At 37.8% G+C, this 17,770-nt stretch overlaps 2 protein-coding genes across 6 annotated transcripts in view; one reads left to right on the forward strand and one right to left on the reverse strand.

Moving 5' to 3' along the window:
- Positions 1–8,775, reverse strand: part of LOC6647202 (rho GTPase-activating protein 100F) — a 29,262-nt gene extending 20,487 nt beyond the window's left edge. For all 5 annotated transcript variants that reach the window (XM_002070582.4, XM_023178764.2, XM_015177423.3 and 2 more), the window contains exon 1: positions 8,648–8,775. In XM_002070582.4, coding sequence (XP_002070618.4) covers positions 8,648–8,734 — 87 coding nt within the window. In that variant the 5' untranslated portion in view covers positions 8,735–8,775. The remainder of the gene's footprint in view (positions 1–8,647) is intronic.
- Positions 8,776–16,068: 7,293 nt separating this feature from the next.
- On the forward strand, positions 16,069–17,703 carry LOC6647201 (ferrochelatase, mitochondrial). Its single transcript, XM_002070581.4, has 5 exons — positions 16,069–16,148; positions 16,204–16,579; positions 16,646–16,747; positions 16,809–17,130; positions 17,201–17,703. Exons 1-5 carry the CDS (start codon positions 16,112–16,114, stop codon positions 17,513–17,515), a joined length of 1,152 nt encoding a protein of 383 aa, XP_002070617.1. The 5' UTR covers positions 16,069–16,111; the 3' UTR covers positions 17,516–17,703.
- Positions 17,704–17,770: the final 67 nt, after the last annotated feature.

The raw sequence follows: 17,770 nt of genomic DNA on the forward strand, positions 1-17,770 counted from the left end.
AGATAGGATTCTCTCAGAGTGAGTGTGACTCTTATTATGATAAATTGCAGAGAGAGAGAGAGAGAATGAGGATGGATAGAACTGGGATACTCGGTACTGGGAAGTGAGAACTGGGCATTGAATTTATCCATCCCACGCAGCCGGATGCGAGCGGCTAATAACAAACTTCCGGAGAGGAAAAATTCTTTGTCATTGGATTTTGTCAAGCGAAGCAAATTGAGTTCACAGCTCTCAGGGCACTGCATGAAACGGAATTCAATTCGTAAATGCGAATCAAAATCAAATTCACCAGCGAAAAGACCCTCGAAAAGCAAAAAGCAAAAAACCGAAAAAAAAAAGAACACAACTTGTGCGCTTTGCTTTACTGATTTTGTGGTGTGTCCCGATAATGAAAAGCATACCGTGCCGTTGGCTGGCAATGCCGCAAAAAGACCTCAAGAGAAGTCATCAGAGCGTACGAAAACCCACAAACATCACAAAAATACAATAAAATTAACAATTATATTCAGTTACCTAGATATACATATACAAAGGGTATGAGGAATTTATAATTCCAATTAATGAAAACTGATCAAATAGTCAATCTATTATTCACTTTTCCTTCGTCCTTGATCAAAAGTATAATAAATAGATTCAAAACCTAAATTTGTACAAAATCGGGTTAAGTTATTGTTAATCAGCATGCCGTAATTTAATAAATTTTTGCCATATTTATATACATATCTTTGACTTTATTATAAAATCTGTAAAATACAGTTTCAAGTACATTTTTAAATATTTTGGCAAAGTAAGATTCAATTAGAAAACGAAAAATAAGAACCGCATGCTGTTTAATCGCGTAGATGGTGCGACGCTTGTTTTAAATAGATAACAAAAACAATAAGGAGTTTCAGATCCCCATAGGAATCTGAGGAATGAATCGGTATAAGAAGTTTAAAAAAATTGAACAGCAAAAACTTGCAAACTTGTAAGTACTTTAAGCTTGGTTTCTGTTCTTTAACATTTTCCACTTGACTTGTGCACAGTCTGAATTTTTACTACTGTAGCTAAACTTGGCCACAGCTTAAGGTAAAAAGTAGACAAAAAAGCCCACAAAAAAATAAAAGTACCAGCCAAGTGTTATATATATTTTTTTTTTCGTGGCTTTGTTGCGATGCTGTTGTTTGTTTGTGCCATTGTTTTGACTGCTTTGAATTATGCATAAGTTGGTCTTGCGTGTATCATAAGCCGCTTAGAGGGGTTCAAAGGTAAGCTCCCAGTGAGCCTGGGACTAGCCCGTTAGTCGGTAAATTACCTTTTAAGTGCTTTTATTGACAATTAATGCCACAAGCAAATAAGCGCGTTACCTTGGCCCAAGCTAATTGCGATTGACGCTAACAGCAACAACTGCAACTATATAGCTAATCGCAATTGGTTTGAAAATACACACACACAACCTTGACATCATTGCAAATCTGATGGATAACATATACAACTAAATGTGCGGCTAATTAATGCCATTTGCTAAATTCTACTTGGGTACTCTGTGATTTCAAACAACTATATGTGGAACGTACACAACAGTAACAAGATAAATTTATTCAAAAAGTAACGAGAAATTAACCAAAAGTCTGGTCACTCTTAAAATAAGCACAACAAAGCCGCAAAAGCCAAACACACACACAAACACAAAAAAACTAGAAGAGAAACTACTTAACACACACTGAAAAAACCCGTTTCGTTTTTCTCTACTACAAAAGCTTTTCGAGGCCAGAGAGTTTCAGAGAGAGAAAAAGAGACCCTTTGCATGTGTAGGAGAGAGAAAGAGACAGAGAGAGAGAATTGTAGATAACAAAGAGCAAAAAGGCCTGCAGAGAAACCAACAAATATACACCCCCGGAATAGCTCTTATATACAATATATCCCAAGCAAATGCAAAATACATTCGGAAAAAAGGAAGAAAAAAAATGTGAAGCATACTTTTGAGGGATGCGAACTGATGGCAAAGTAAGCGGCAGAGTGGGGATGGTTCGGAGGTCTGTTGGCTTCAGACCGACTACCAAAAACGTAACGAAAATCCACACAGCAAAGCAAACAGCAAAAATTTAACCGAGCCAAGGTAGGCAGCAACGGAATGAGGGGGCAAAATGGGTGAATGGGGGAGAAACGGCTGAGTAGAAACACGCAAAGCCACGACCTATCCACACAACAATCGTGTGTGGGTGTTTGACACAGCAAAAACACTTGGAGCAAATGCCATGATGGGGAGGCAGAAGGGTTTTACATGTGAGTGGCATAAACCGCTTTTAGTATAACCGACACACAAACACATACATACTCACACACACACACACATATATTTTGGATGCTGCTTTTACTCTGTAGTAGGTTGTGGGGTTAATTTCGTTTTGGCATTGCATTTGCAGTGCAGTTACTACCGTATCTCTTGGCAGCAACTGTGTCTGTTTGCCTTTGCACTTGAGTGCCCTCAATACAGGCAGACCTCTTTGGTACACCCCCTTGACGCCTACACACATGTATATGTATATATTTGCCTCTTTTTTTTTGTCGGTCCAAAAATAAAATATATGTCACAGGCAGCAGCAGCAGCAGCAGCCGCAGCCATAGCGCCTGTGTGTGTTGCCATTTAAATGTCAGCAACAAGACGTTACCTCAGCTCAGCTCAACTCAGCACGGCTCAGCTGACTGGCAGCCCCATTATCATCGCCACAAGGCTAAGCTAATTCCTGCTCATCATTTTAATGGCTTGCCCTCGACACACACACACACACACAGAAAGAGAGAGAAAGAGAGATGTTAGCACAGCCTCAAAATTTTGCAATTAAAAATAATTTAAGAGCATATCTCCTGTGTCCTTCACCTCATTCAGGTGAAGCCATCAATAAGTCATCTGTCAGTTGTTCTAGCCAAAATAATTATAAACACGTTCTCTGACCACCTCCCTAAGGTAGGTGCAAATGGAGTGACAGGCAAATATTTTACGTGCATAAAAGTAAGAACTCTCCATCTTCAAAGTCAAAAACGAAACAAAAACAAACAACATACATACATTTGCAATTTTCTTATTCTCAATTTTGCCTGAAAAATTGAAAATTTCAATATGACAAATATCTGCCATCCGTTCGTCCCATCATCAAAGTCAACTTCTTCGTGAGAAAATAGTTGCGTAAGCCATGTAATTAGTTTTGTGAGTGAAAGGCACGTGTGCACAGGTATGCATCTAGTTTTAATGGCAAGCACGTAGTAACCCAGCAGCCTTCCAACACGACCAAGTAAAAGCCCCAAACGCATGGACTAAACTGAGGAGAGTCTCGAGAATTGAAGGCGGCTTTCAGACACGAGTGGATATGGAAATGGTTGTGACAGCGTTAAGTGTATATAAAATCATGTGGCAGGCCCCTTGTGTTCTTAAGTTTAAGCTGCCATAAAAAATAAACCTACTAAACATTCGTTTAGCATAATTAATACAAAATGCATGAGATGTCAAAAGAAAAAGTACTAAATCATCAGCATAATTTAACAAATTTGTTTAAGACAATGCATAAAATCTAAAATAGGGGAAAAGAGCTGGTTTTAAGAATGAAAATGTCCAATCATCTAGGTGCCAGTCATTCAATTTGGATATTCCGAACGCCTTTACAATTTGGTAAAGTTACATTCAAATGGCCTAGAGGAATATAAGCGTCTAGCTAATCATCTACATAGTTGAAATGGTTAAGTTGATTTTAAATAAAATTGACCACGCCTATCAATAGAATTTCCGTTTCTAATTAAAAAAGTTTTGACACTTCATTCATTCATTGGGCTGCACAATGAAATCCTTAGTTCCTAGAAATACTACTTAATAACTTCTAAAAAGCCAAGTAATTAAATGAAGCATAATTGTATTTCTTGAAAGTTTGCTTTATATTTGTGTTTAATTTAGCAATGGAATTTCATTTAATTACCAAATTGTCCGAGTAAATATTATGTCGAGCATTATTCGGATAGACAATACAAGTTTAATCAAAAGTCAGGTGATTAACTCAAGCACAATTATAATTCTATGTGTTTTGTTTACCTATCTATCTCTGAATGCTTCACATAAATGCCACTTCAGTTGACTTTAATGGCATCTCAGTGTTCAGAATTCAACTCTCTTCACTTGTGTAGTTTTATGTAGGAAAATACTTTTCGACCTGTCATAAGCATCTACACAATTCTCCATGCCATACACCCAACCATCCACCCACCTGGCCTAGGCTGCATCATAAAAACGGAACTTCAACAAGGAAGTAGCCATTTCACTCACTCATTCTCCACTTCTGTCTTCTTTTTTCTCTCTTACTCATTCCATGGTTTCCTCTATAGCTTTCTCTCTCTCTTAGTGACTTTGGCAACTTTTAGTTACTATTAACCAAGCATTTTTCTTTTCGTTGGCCATATCGCCTGCGTTTCCAAGTCAATGCACCTAAATTACGCTTATTAAGCTCAAAGAAACCATGAGAACGAGAAATAGAAGAAGCAACTGAAATGGGGTAAAAAAGTTTTTGCGCTGCGCTGGCAGCAATTAAAAATCCAGCGAATGTACCACACCTGCGTTACCAATTAATACTATTTCAAAATGATTTGGCAACAAAAACAAAAGCAAACTATATAGGTATACATACATATATGTATGTATGTATGTATATGGGTACATATATATAAGAAGCCAAATGGGAAAAATGCAGCATTCTTTGTTGTTATGGGAAGCTGCGCTTTCTACTCCTCCTACTAATGCGGTTACTGCTCTTACTTCTTTGCCTTCTACTGCACTAGCAAATTAAAAAGAAAACCAAACACAAAACTAAATTTTGAACCTGAACCGATAGTATGATACACTTCTAACAAAGACCGAATTATAGAATTATAGAACCGAATTATTGAGAGATTTTAGAATCTTTATGGTAGTTGTCTAGAATTATTTTAAAACTAGAGAACTATGACCCTCAGCTGTTGAAAAGATTTTTTGTATTCCAATATGGTATAAGAATCTAAAAACTGTTCCCAAATTGTCCTCGCTGAAACTTAATCGAATCCTAGACTATTTAGCTTTTAGACGAACTATTTCTGGTGTTATTAGAAGTTACCAACTAAAATATATAGTGGATATTCGGTTGCAATGCTTGGAGCAGCAAGAAATTATAAAAACTATATTGAAAGAAATAGGGAGAAAATGTTTGCCAGTGTGTTTGTGTTGTGCAAAACTTTCCGCTTCTCTCTCTCTCTCTGCCTCTTTTTCTTTTATTTCCTTGAGGCTTCACCACCTCTCTCTTTCTTTGTTACTGGGATGTATGTGTGTGTGTGTGTGTGTGTGCAGCAGCCACCATCTGAAGCAATATTCTTATCTGCATTGAGGCAAAAATTTCTTTGCTAGAGTAAAAGACTCAACTCGACTCGAGTTGATGGGAATGTGTGTCTCCCATGTAGTATCTGGCGTTGTAGTTGCTCGACTGCCTGCACAACTGTCCCAATTGTTGTTTGGCAAAGAAGCTCAAAGAACTGAAGAAGGAACACACCGAAGGATCTAAAGTAAAAGCGCCATTTTTCCCATTTTCCATTTTGCTACCAACTTGGTTGATGCGGCTGCCTAAATGCCCGAGCCTGAGACATTTATTTGTGAATGGTACTCGAGAAATACACAGAGGGAGTAGAGAACGAATGAGAGACAGAAAATAGAAAACGGGACGTGCCGCTGCTTTTGGCAAACACAGAAAACTGCGAAAAACTTTAGCAAACAATCCAACCAAGCGTCAAACTCAGCCAGAGCCTACACACATACATTCATATCGCAATACATATACATAGTACATCAAAGTGGCGTTGAGTGGCAACCCCAAAACTATAGCAAACTATTTTCATAAAGTTTTCATCAAGTTTCAACCAACTAATCAGTTAGGCAATATTAGCAGCGTATACTTAGATATAGAACTGCAATGAATTTTCTTTCAACATTTATTAGACATTTATGTTTATCACTTTGCAAAATTGAACGACAATAAAAAAACAAAAATATCGCAATATGCATAAACTATATAGATAGCTAAATAAATGCAATATGCACAAACACAATTTATGCACAATAAATTATAAAATAATTTAGTACCACTAGTGATAGAAAGATCCAATCGTGTCGGGTTCTGTTGGTTGTGCCATGCAAATTTCTATTTATGTCCCAATACAAAATTGCAACCAAAAATGGCTATTCACTTGATCCAACAATGCCATTGAAGTGGTATCGTTTTCAGGCCTGCCACACCTCTACCTCCTCGTCCTCACTATCCTCGAAATTGTTGATTTGTAATTCAATATGCTGATTTCAACCGACTCTGTATCTCAGCACAGTGATTCGCTGTCACTTGCTCTGTTGTTGGCTGCCATTCAACACTCGTCGTCGTCCTCGTCATCGTTGTAGTCATCTGCATCAGCAAACGGTGTAGTTCCAGCCGCCTCCTTAAACCTTGGCATAGGTTTTGCCGTACGTAAAGACATGTATGAATGCCTGCGAAATGCCTGACGGCTCTCAACAACTTGACCAACTTTTACTTTATTTGAAATGGCAAACAAGTTTGACATTTCATCCAGCGGCGTTTTCATTTCAATTAAAAATTGTTTAACAAATCAATTTACTCTCTGCGCCTGACGTGAACTTGATTAAACAAATAAAAAAAAAAAGTGAAGCAAAAACCCAGAAATGCCATTTTCTAAAGGGGAAAATGTGAAATACAATTTTCAAATCTTATAATAGCAACTGTGTTAATACTCTTTGCAAGTTAATACTCTAAGCAAGTAAAGTTTATTTAGAAAAGAATATCAAACGTGGAATGCCCTATATTTGGAAATCTCATAGGTTCTGGCGGATTCCAATGGAAGCAGCTAAAGAAGAGGACTCAATCAAAAGTCATAACGATAAAAATAAAGTAAAGTCTTTGCAAACCCTTTTAAATCTAATTTTAAAAAAATTGATAGGTTCACATAAATCAAAATTTTCCATGACATCTAAAACATGTTAGGCAATAAAAAAAAAATGTTGATACATATTCCCGGAAATTTGTTTCACCAGCAATAAGCAAACTTCCAGGACGACATGCACACATACACAAACACATACTTCTAGTATATAAATTTATGTATGCATATCTATTACTTTTTATATGTATGCACCAAGTCAGGTTAAAACTATATGCCGCAAGCGCAAATTGAATTCAACGCCAGACTCCCAAAGGACGATCACGATGGTGGTGATGGCAAAGGAACTTCATCGTTGGCAACGTTGCAGCGTCTAAATTAATTTATTTGCCAAAGTTTTTGATGCCAAACGTCAAAGTTTTAGCGTAACGAAAGTTGAAGGAAGTGAAGCGGGAGCCAACATACACGGTAAACTACAATAACTAAAAGCAAACATCAAGTGCGTAAGTGTAGAGGTAGTAGTCGGTGGAGGTGTGGCTTCAAGGTGGAGTCCCCATCTTTGGGGAATTGCCACCACAAGGGGCACATTGCTTGGTTCAACATTTTGAACTCTGAAAAACTTCAACAGATGCTTGTCTTTCAAATTAGGGACATGCAGCACAATTTGCTGTAATTATAAAAGATAATTCTGTTGAATTAACAGGCTAAGTGAGTAGACTGCTGCAGCTGTTGCCAATTAACTTAAAGCACTTCATTTGCTGCGGAAAAAAGCTGTGAAAAGTGAGTGAAAAATTGGGAAAATCACATTAAATCACATTGCGGTGGCTTTTGATTAAAGTTCAATAGAGACAAGTGATTGCAGTCAAACCGCCACCAGAGGAGCCACCCACAGCCCCTCCCACCTCTCACACACACTTAACGAACTACATAATTGAATTTCATATATGTTTGTGTGTGTCTGTGTGTGTGTGCGTATCACGTGTTGTGTACTTGGAATGTAAACTACGCCCAGCTACAAGGTGGTACAAGGTACATCGACACGCCCGCAAGCAACGCGGCCACGCAGCAGCAGGAGCAGCATATAAATCAGATTTTGCAATTAAGCCTTCATTGAAATTCAGTCGTAAAATGTAAATTTATTATGGCAACCACGAGAAATGAACGATGAGTGGAATATGAGAGTGAGAGAAAGAGAGCCAACTAAGTGTGAACACTGATCGAACTACATTGATCACCATTTGATCGCCCAGATTAAGTTTGCAACAAAGGTTAGATACAGGACTCCTAATTCTTTAGAGAGTTAAAAACTTCAAACATTTCCCATCTTTCTTAATTAATTTGCAAACATACAACTCTTTACCGGTGTATCTTAAAGTCAAATTAAATAGTTTTAGTTTATAGTTTTGGTAAATTTTGTTAAAATATAAATTTTTATAATGCCTGTAAATCAGTTAATTTTTATCTGGTTTTCAAAAATTATGTATTAAATTCATTATAAATATTTATATTTTAGGATGCGGAACGGAGATTAAATCCATTATTACAGATTTCTTTTTCTCAGGAAAAAAAATAATGGGCTCCAATTGGTTGATTAAAAAGCCTACCAATCTGATGTGAATCATATAAGTATTAAAAAGTTTATCAATTCTTCTTTACGTTGCAATTCCAATAATGGTCTTACTGTACACGTTTTGTTTCTTTCAGTGTATGCACTTACCTTTCTACGTCCACAACAAAGCATTCTTCGCACACGCGAATTTCCAGTAGCTGCTTTCAATCGAGTAAACCTCTTCTTCCACTGCATTTATTAGTGGCAATCCAATTGGCGAATTATTTTTTGTTTCGGTTCTTTTTGCGTTTTTTTTTTTGTTTTTTGGTTTTTCGGATTTTGTTTTTTTGGCCGTTACAGCAATCTCATCAATGTAAATGCCGTTGAACACGTTGTTTCATTTTTTTTTACAACAAAAAAAAAAGAGTTATATACTATTTTTGTATATATGTATACATATATATTTCAGTATCAAAAAAATGCAAGTTCGGTTTATTCGTTGCTCGTTTGTCTGGAATGAAAGAGAAAAGAAGGGAGAAAAAGAAGAGATAGAAAGAGAATGAATGAATAAGCAAAATGAATGAGTGAGTGCATTTATATTGTTAACACAAATGTGGGGACTGTCAAGCACGCCAACGAAACTCATCAACAAAGTATTTACTGTCACTTGATTGTCAACAAGCTCACACACACATACACACACACACACACACACACACACACACTTATATACATACGCACTTTGCGTGTTAAACTTAATGACGCTCCTCTGCCTGGTTTTTACACTCAACTCACTCGCCTCTAGCCCTCGAATTCTCTCTTCTGACATGTGTCATATGCATTTGCCTGACAAGGCTTTGGAGCACTTGGACAGACGCCTTCCATACAAACTTGTCATGGCAGGCACACACACACACACACACACATCAAACCATACAATCTGTCCGCACATTATGCATATATCGAGTAACTGTCTGATTTTACAGCACTGATAATGACACTGTTTACCCTCCATCCAGCAATGCAAATAAAATTTTGTTAGTTAGTTGCAAAAACCTATAAACTCTGGACTGACTGACACTAGGGCAATATTTGCCATTAGCTGGTGCCCCAATAACTAGGCTATACATTTGCGCTATGGCACAAACATTCGCCTGCAAATTGAAAATATTCCGTTTTGAGTTTCCAAGACAGGATCGAGTTAAGTAAAAAGCAGTGTTACATTTTATAGCCTTGGCAACTTGTCAAGTTGGCACTTACATACATAGGACACTGCGCACACATACACACAAGTTCATATTTACATATTTATGCTGATGAAGTGGACGGCCTTAACTAAAGTTAGCTCTAGCTAATTGTGAGCAAGCTTAAATGTATATCTTGTCCTAGTTTTTATCAAGACCAGCGTACAAATGACCATGGCTTAGATGAGATAATCGTAATATGCTTTAAAATGGTTCTATATAATATAAATCCTATGCCATGGCAGTGGTCATAAGTATTTTAAATAAACAGAGGCAACAGCTGCGCGTTGGGATTTGCTAAAGTCATTCAAATTACATATAATAATTCACCTTGGACCTAATAAATACGCATTTAAAGTCTGTTTGGTAGGAATGAATTAAATATAAAAAGAAACAATTTTTATTCTTCTATTAAGATTGAATTTAAGTCACAAACTCCATAGCATTATTAGCAGAATATCAGAAATAATTCAAAGAGAATTATTCGTCTAATCAGCAAGGAGCAATGTAGTTTAACTAAATTAGAGTGCTTTGCCGTTTAATGTTTAGGTTTTTCATTTTTATTTTAGAGATGGAAAAAAAACAACAACAAAAGAAATCATAAAATAAATAAAACAATGGTCTGCAGCGCTTTCATATCTGGTGGCACTTTTATAGGTTTCATTTTTCTATACAAAAGATGTGAACAACTGGCGGGTCACAACGCCATTTTAACATTGCCCTGCACTTCTAATGAATGTTGATGTAATTTTTAATTAAAAAGTATTTTCTGTTGCCTGGCAAGAAGCATACACAATATAAAAGAAAGAGATAGAAAAGGAGCCAGAGAGACAGAGAGAAAGAGAGAGATAGAAGCTATGGAGCATGGAGTTTGTGCAACTGTTTACTAAACGAAACTCTGATGAGAACTACTGCAAGTGTTTAGATAAACTCTATTGCACATACATACATACATAAATGTATACACATATATACATATAGAGCGCTATATATGTAATCTTTGTCCCTTAGAATTAAAGTTATTAGCGAAGCAAAATCCCCGAGAGACAGCTAAAGCGTTGGCCCTATCTAACGCCTGTTGCGACAGTCGGAGCCGAGCACAAACAGAGTTAGCTGAAAAAGGGGAATGGTGCGGTAAAGGAAAATATGAACAATTTTGTTTTAATAGAAATGTCATTTAATCAATCCTACATAGCAGAAATGCAACTAGTCGACATATTCCAGGAAGAGAATAATATTGAAAACAAAGCATGAGAGAGACAGTTTCAATTGAAAAGATAAAAGCAGTATCAAAAATAATGCAATATTCTTTCAATTCTAAAAATCCATTGATATCAGATTGAAAAATTAAAATTTATTATAAAAACATACTAAAAAAGCAAACTGAATTTATATAGGAATACGAATCTATTTTCTCTGTTCTTCTAAAGAATGCATCATATAAAAGAAACAGGATTCAGGAGGCAAATCGTGCAGTTAGCATAAAGTTCTATCTGTTTTAAATATAGGACTAATAAATTTGAGCGATTGTTCAATTAAAATTCATTAAGTTTCTTCTCATTTTTTGTATGTGTCTATATCTATTTGTCCTAATAATAGCATTGATGCCATGTAGCATCAATAGAGCCAAAAGGCAATGGAAAATCAACGCTAAAGAATTTTTAATTAAGTAGCCAAGAGATATATGGAGCAGCAGTAGGCGACCACTCACACACACACACACACACACACATATACACGTTCCAAATGATGTCGCCGTCGTCGTCATCATGGCGGACACGTATCCCATGAACTGTGCCAGTGAAGTTTTGAGCTGGCACTCTGCCCACACAACTCCACAACTGAGATTTTGTTGCCCATAAAACGCTTTGTACGGGTTTTGCAGCCAGCCATGATACGTTGTTCCCATAGTAATTGCAATGAGAAATGTTACAATCGTGTCCAGGACATTCAAATGGAGAAGGATACAAATCTACATATGCATATACATCTATGTATACAGATACATACATACATACATGGATGGGTAGTATGCATCCCGTTTGCAAGGATATGTGAGAACGATGCAGCTGTGCCAACTGACAACTGATTTTCTGTTCTGCAGTACCATCTCTTGACTGCTCGACTCTGTGGCTCTTTTTCCATTGGCCTTCAATGAACATGCAACGGGGATGCACCCCATTGGTATGCAACAGAAAATTCTTTATTCATAATTTCCTTTTCGAATGCATTTTGCATGTGTAACTGTATGTGTGTCTCTGTATATGAAAGTTATGGCCAACAACGACAAGATACTTTGTGTCACAACAACGGCAACAACAACAGCAACAATAACAGCGACAAAGTGTAGCAATCAGCCAAGAAAAATATCGCCGGGTGTTGATGAAACAACAACAACCACAACATTAACATCAAAAACAGCAAAAACTTTTTGCCGCCAGTCACTAGGAATAGACCGTGTTGTCTAGGCACGCATAAAATTTATTATAATGACATCATAAATTCCGCCAGCGATGATTTCGCTTTTGTTCTGCCTGTGTGTGTGTGTGTGTCTGCATAAATGAGTGACAAAGCCCCGCGCACCGCCCACTCTCTTGTTGAGTAACAACAAAAATTGCAAATCATTTATCATATAATAAAAAAGCACAAAACTTCACGGGGGTAACAAAAAAAAAAACACCAAGAAATTGGCAAACGCAGCAAAAATTATTACAAGGGAGGACGAGAGAGAGACGAAAACAAATTTTGCTTGAGGACTACATTTATACACTGCAAGAAAAAAACAAAAAAAAAATGAGATACTTTAACAAAACGCAACAAAAATCAGAATGGACTATCAGAACTCATTTAGAATCGATACCAGTGGAAAGACAGGGAAATTAATATATTGATTGGTTTTTTGTTGTTTTTGTTTTCTCCCTTCTACTTTAACCCCATCTCATTATTTGTTTCAAGTTTATCAGCCATATCAAGAGTGTTCCGCCTACCATCCCTTTTTTGAACATCATGTGACACAGACATTAACTTTAACTCGCATGTAGCACCAACTAAAAAAAGAGAAAAAACAACAACAGTAACCACCACCAACAACACCACTGAAACCACTGGCAGTGACTGTCACAAGGGTCGTTGGTTGGAGCGAAGGAGGCGACGGCTTCACTCCCCGCCGTCTCTTGCTACTTTTCTCTATTTTTTTTTTTTTTTTTTGGGTAGTTCACATATGCAACTCCTCTCCATGGGGGATTTGCGTTGCCACCTTAAAGTTAGGAGTTTAGCACGCTGTTTTTTCATCTTTCAGAGGTCCGTGGTTGGTGCGAGCCACAAATGGACACACACATCTACATGGATATGTATGTGAAACCATAGCAACTGGGCGAAATGTTGAGAGATTTCTCTGTTGCAGTAAAATGCGATTATGGCTACGACAAACGCGAAGTGCTTCCAAAAAACCAAATCAAGTAGGACTTAGTATTCCATATACAGACAACATTTTTGTGCATAATTAGTTGAAGGGATTAGCCAGTTGCCCCTACCCGATTCACTCCTAAAGTAAGTACATATTGAAAATTATTATAAGAAGTCCCAAATCTAATAAAAAAAATACATTTTTTAGTATTTTTCCATATTTTGCTTTAATATGCATTATTTTCTTCATATTCTGTTATTTTTCTACTTTAAACCATTCTAGTTTTTTCATTTCTTTTTGTTTCCATAGGAAAATTGGAGCAAAGCTCTTAACTCTCTGGGCAGTGACGGGTGGTGGTAGTTTAGATGAGGAGATTTTTTAGGGAGGCGGATGGAAGAGTTTTCCATGGAAATGAAATGAAATGGGGAAAACATTTCTGATTGTTAATGTCGCGGTTAATGTTTTGCTTTTCGTGTCCTTACATGGGACTCCCTTTTTTCATTTCAAGTTTTTTTTGTTATTTCTCTTTGTCTTTTTTTGTATATTTTTTGTGGTTGTTGAAGACTTTGATGTTGACAGGCTTTTCTATTTTTTTTCTATGTATTTTCTTTTGTTTTGTTGGCTTTTGTATATTAAAGCCGTTGGTAGAAATTAAGTAAAAAAGAGTTTCGTATCCATAAATTGTCCACAAGAAGTAAATATAAATCAAATTGTTAACTCGTTTATTGGATATCTAGTTTTACCCCTATGATCCTGTCAACATTTTTAAATGTTCATAATCTTTAAATTCAAAATATTATAAATGCATTTTAATCTTAATGTTGTCTAGGTTTTCCGATCTAGGGGATCGGGGATTAGGATACATCTATCTATCTATTGTTTGCCCATATAATTTAGGACCTTTTATCCTATGTCTAGAGGGTACTATGAAATAATGTTAGAAAATTAATTAAAAGTGTCCTGTTAATTTAATGACCACCCAACGGGTTAAAGTGAATGGGAAATACTCAACAATTGCAGACAACTTCTCGTCTGTAATTCAACATCATTAAGGACGATTACTACAAGGAGCACTTCAAACGTTGCCTTCGAGTGGATTTATCGACTATAATAATACACATTTTCCATCAATCAATTCTAATGGACTTTGCATTGTTTCAGTGCTCTCAAGACTTTAAATAATATCCCTGGTTAAAGCAACGGACTCACCTGCACGTTTAAACAGGATGTATATCCTGTGTTTGTTTGTGTGTGTGTGTGTGTGTGTCTTCCTGACGTTTGTCTAATCCGCGCCAAGTTATGAAAACATGAAATCACAAATTGCAATGACAACACGGCTAAAAAGCAGCGCGGTGCGAAGGAAGATGGCGGCGCAGCGGAAAAGAAAAGGCAGTTGCAGATGCAGATGCAGACAGTTACCGGCCGTAAGTCACCCTTCTCTCTCTCGCTCACAGACACTGTCGCTCTCGTTAGATTTTCGTCTCTCTTTCTCTATCTCTAGTTGTTGCTGTTGCTCTCGGCGTTTCTTCCGTTATTCTTTCACTATATTTTATATCCCTTCTTACGTTTTTGTTTTTGTTTTTGTTGGAGTTTTCAGCTTCGATTTGCTTTAATTTCCGTTGAAGCTTCTGCAGTGTTTCCGGCGTAACGTGAATAAACGTGATGGGTGATGGAACTGCGAGGCTGGACCACATTCATATAGAATTTAGTTGTTGTTGTTGCTGTTGTTGGCTCTGCTGCTGATGCTGGCGTTGGCGTTTGGGTTAGAGACAAATTGCTAGTTCGGTGGTCAATGGCACGACGACGCATCGTTGCACTTTGCACTCTCCTCTCGTTTTTTATTTCTTCTTTTTTTTTATTGTTGTTTCGTTGAACGTTTCACATTTTTCTCAACCCTGCCGATGCGACAGCATTGCTCTTGTTGTTGTTCTTTTTATTGCGAAATTTTTTGCGTAACTTGTGAGCTTTTTTCGCACATTGCACAATAATTAACAACATGTTTGCTATCAAAATTCGCTCAACTTAATTACGTTTAATTTGTATATATGCATTGGCATTTGTATGTGTGTATTTTTTCTTTTACTTTTAATTGATTTTTGCGCGTGTGTAAGAGGAAAGAGTGTAGTAGTAGGTGTGTGTGTGTGTGTGTGTGAGTGGGTGAGTAAGTAAGTGTGTGTGTGTGCGAGGGAACTTGCTCTTTAGGTTAGGCAACGGAATGCGTCCGAATGGCAGTGCGAAACTTTTGCTTATGAACGACGATGCGAGCCGTTTTGGCCTGAATATGCGAATTTCCTGCGCTACTCCTACAAACATCTCCTCTTGACAGAGTGAGAGAGTGTGTGCATCTGTGTGTGTGTGTGCGTATGGATTTCAGTATGAATTTCAGTATAATAAAATATCCTGTTCTGGGGGGCTGCTGCTGCTGCACACACACACATGCACAAATACTTAAAATGTGTTCTCCGAACTGCTCTCACTGCGCAGGTCTAGTAAATTTAGAGCAAGTCGGTGCCTGCTGGCTATATAAGCGATAACACCAACACCCACCACCACCACCGTCGCCGCCGCCGCACAGTCACTATTTGCCGTCACCTCCCCCACTTTCACAGTATAGTAGTAGTAGCTTCTTTTCATTCATTTATTTTCTACTAATGCGTTTTTCAGTTATTTTGCAGTCTTATTAGCACCAACTGCGATTTAGTTCTATTAACGGTAGCTTTTATTTTAATAAAAACGATTAATTTTCCCGGAGAGAGTGACCGTTAGAAATCGTATAACGGGCTTCGAAACAATGTTCGAGTTGCACTCACAATGTTCGAGTTGCACTCGCCATGTTCGAGTGTTATCGATAACTTTTTGGAGTCAAGCTATCGTATTTAATTCAAAAGTAGCGCCAATGTGCTGTATGTACTCACCAACACTGCCACTTAAATCTGCTTTTTACATTGTGCAATACTTGTTAGAAGTTTATTTATTTGTGTCATGTTTTTGCATAATAGAAATGTTCTCAAATTGGCCTGTAAGTAAATGAATTAATAGCAATTGCAATAAATTTATCAATTGATAATTCCCAGGCAATGCCGCTAACTTTGCAACTGCAAGCGCAACGCGCCCCAAGACTGCCATTCTTATGCTGAACATGGGTGGTCCACAGAATACGGATCAAGTCCATGATTATCTCTTGAAAATAATGACAGATCGGGATATGATACAGCTCCCACTGCAGAGTCGTCTGGGTCCTTGGATCGCCCAGCGCCGGACGCCAGAAGTGCAAAAGAAATACAAAGAGATTGGCGGCGGTTCACCCATTCTCAAGTGGACAGAACTGCAAGGGCAACTAATGTGTGAGCAACTAGATAAGATATCACCATCGACGGCTCCACACAAGCATTATGTGGGCTTTCGCTATGTAAATCCACTAACGGAGGACACCTTGGCTAAAATCGAGAGGTGGGCACAAAGAGAGACAGTGAACAATAAAGTGAAAGTTAATACAATTTAATTTTAACTCCACAGCGACAAGCCTGAGCGATTGGTACTCTTCTCCCAGTATCCGCAATATAGTTGTGCCACATCCGGTTCCAGCTTCAACTCCATCTTCACCCATTACCGCAGCAGGTAACAGAAACAAACCACCAATTCAAAATGGAAATCTCATTGAAATTTTGTCTATGAATAGTTCCCTACCCTCCGACATCAAGTGGAGTATCATCGATCGCTGGGGCACTCATCCGCTGCTGATTAAGACATTTGCTCAACGCATTCGCGAAGAATTATCCAAATTTGTGGAAACTAAACGCAACGATGTGGTCATTCTCTTCACGGCTCATTCGCTGCCTCTCAAAGCAGTGAATCGCGGTGATGCCTATCCCTCTGAGATTGGAGCCAGTGTGCATATGGTCATGCAGGAGCTGGGTCAAACCAATCCTTACAGTCTGGCCTGGCAATCGAAAGTAGGACCATTGCCCTGGCTAGCCCCCGCTACGGATGATGCCATCAAAGTAAAGTCTACATTCTCAATTATGAAAAATGGATCTTAATATTTGTTTTTTTTTTCATTTTTTTGTCCAGGGCTACGTGAAGCAAGGCCTTAAAAACTTTATACTCGTTCCCATTGCCTTTGTGAATGAGCATATTGAGACATTGCATGAACTGGACATTGAATACTGTGACGAATTGGCCAAGGAAGTGGGCGTAGAGGAGATCCGTCGTGCTGCAGCACCCAATGACCATCCGCTATTCATTGAGGCTCTAAGTACCATTGTAGCCGATCATTTGCAATCAAATCAATCGGTTAATCCCAAATTCCTAATGCGTTGTCCCATGTGCTCCAATCCAAGGTGCCGGGAAAGCAAGCGCTGGTATCAACAGCTCTGCTCGCATTAACAACTTATATCTAGATATATACCATTTACTCATCTATATTCACACAAATTGCATGCAAAGCATGTCTAAAAACATTCATTATGGATTCCAGGGATTATTGTTGAATTGGCATTTCATCGGGCTACAATTACATTTCATAAGCAATAAAATAATAATAAAAGGAAATGGAACACAGCACAAAACAGAAACCGAATGCCCGTTCATTGGGGAGGTCTCTCTTACGACTGGAGCTCTCTCTTTCTCTCTTTTTTGTTA

The sequence above is a fragment of the Drosophila willistoni genome, chromosome 3R, assembly GCF_018902025.1.
Source record: "Drosophila willistoni isolate 14030-0811.24 chromosome 3R, UCI_dwil_1.1, whole genome shotgun sequence".
NCBI classification, from domain to species: domain Eukaryota; kingdom Metazoa; phylum Arthropoda; class Insecta; order Diptera; family Drosophilidae; genus Drosophila; species Drosophila willistoni.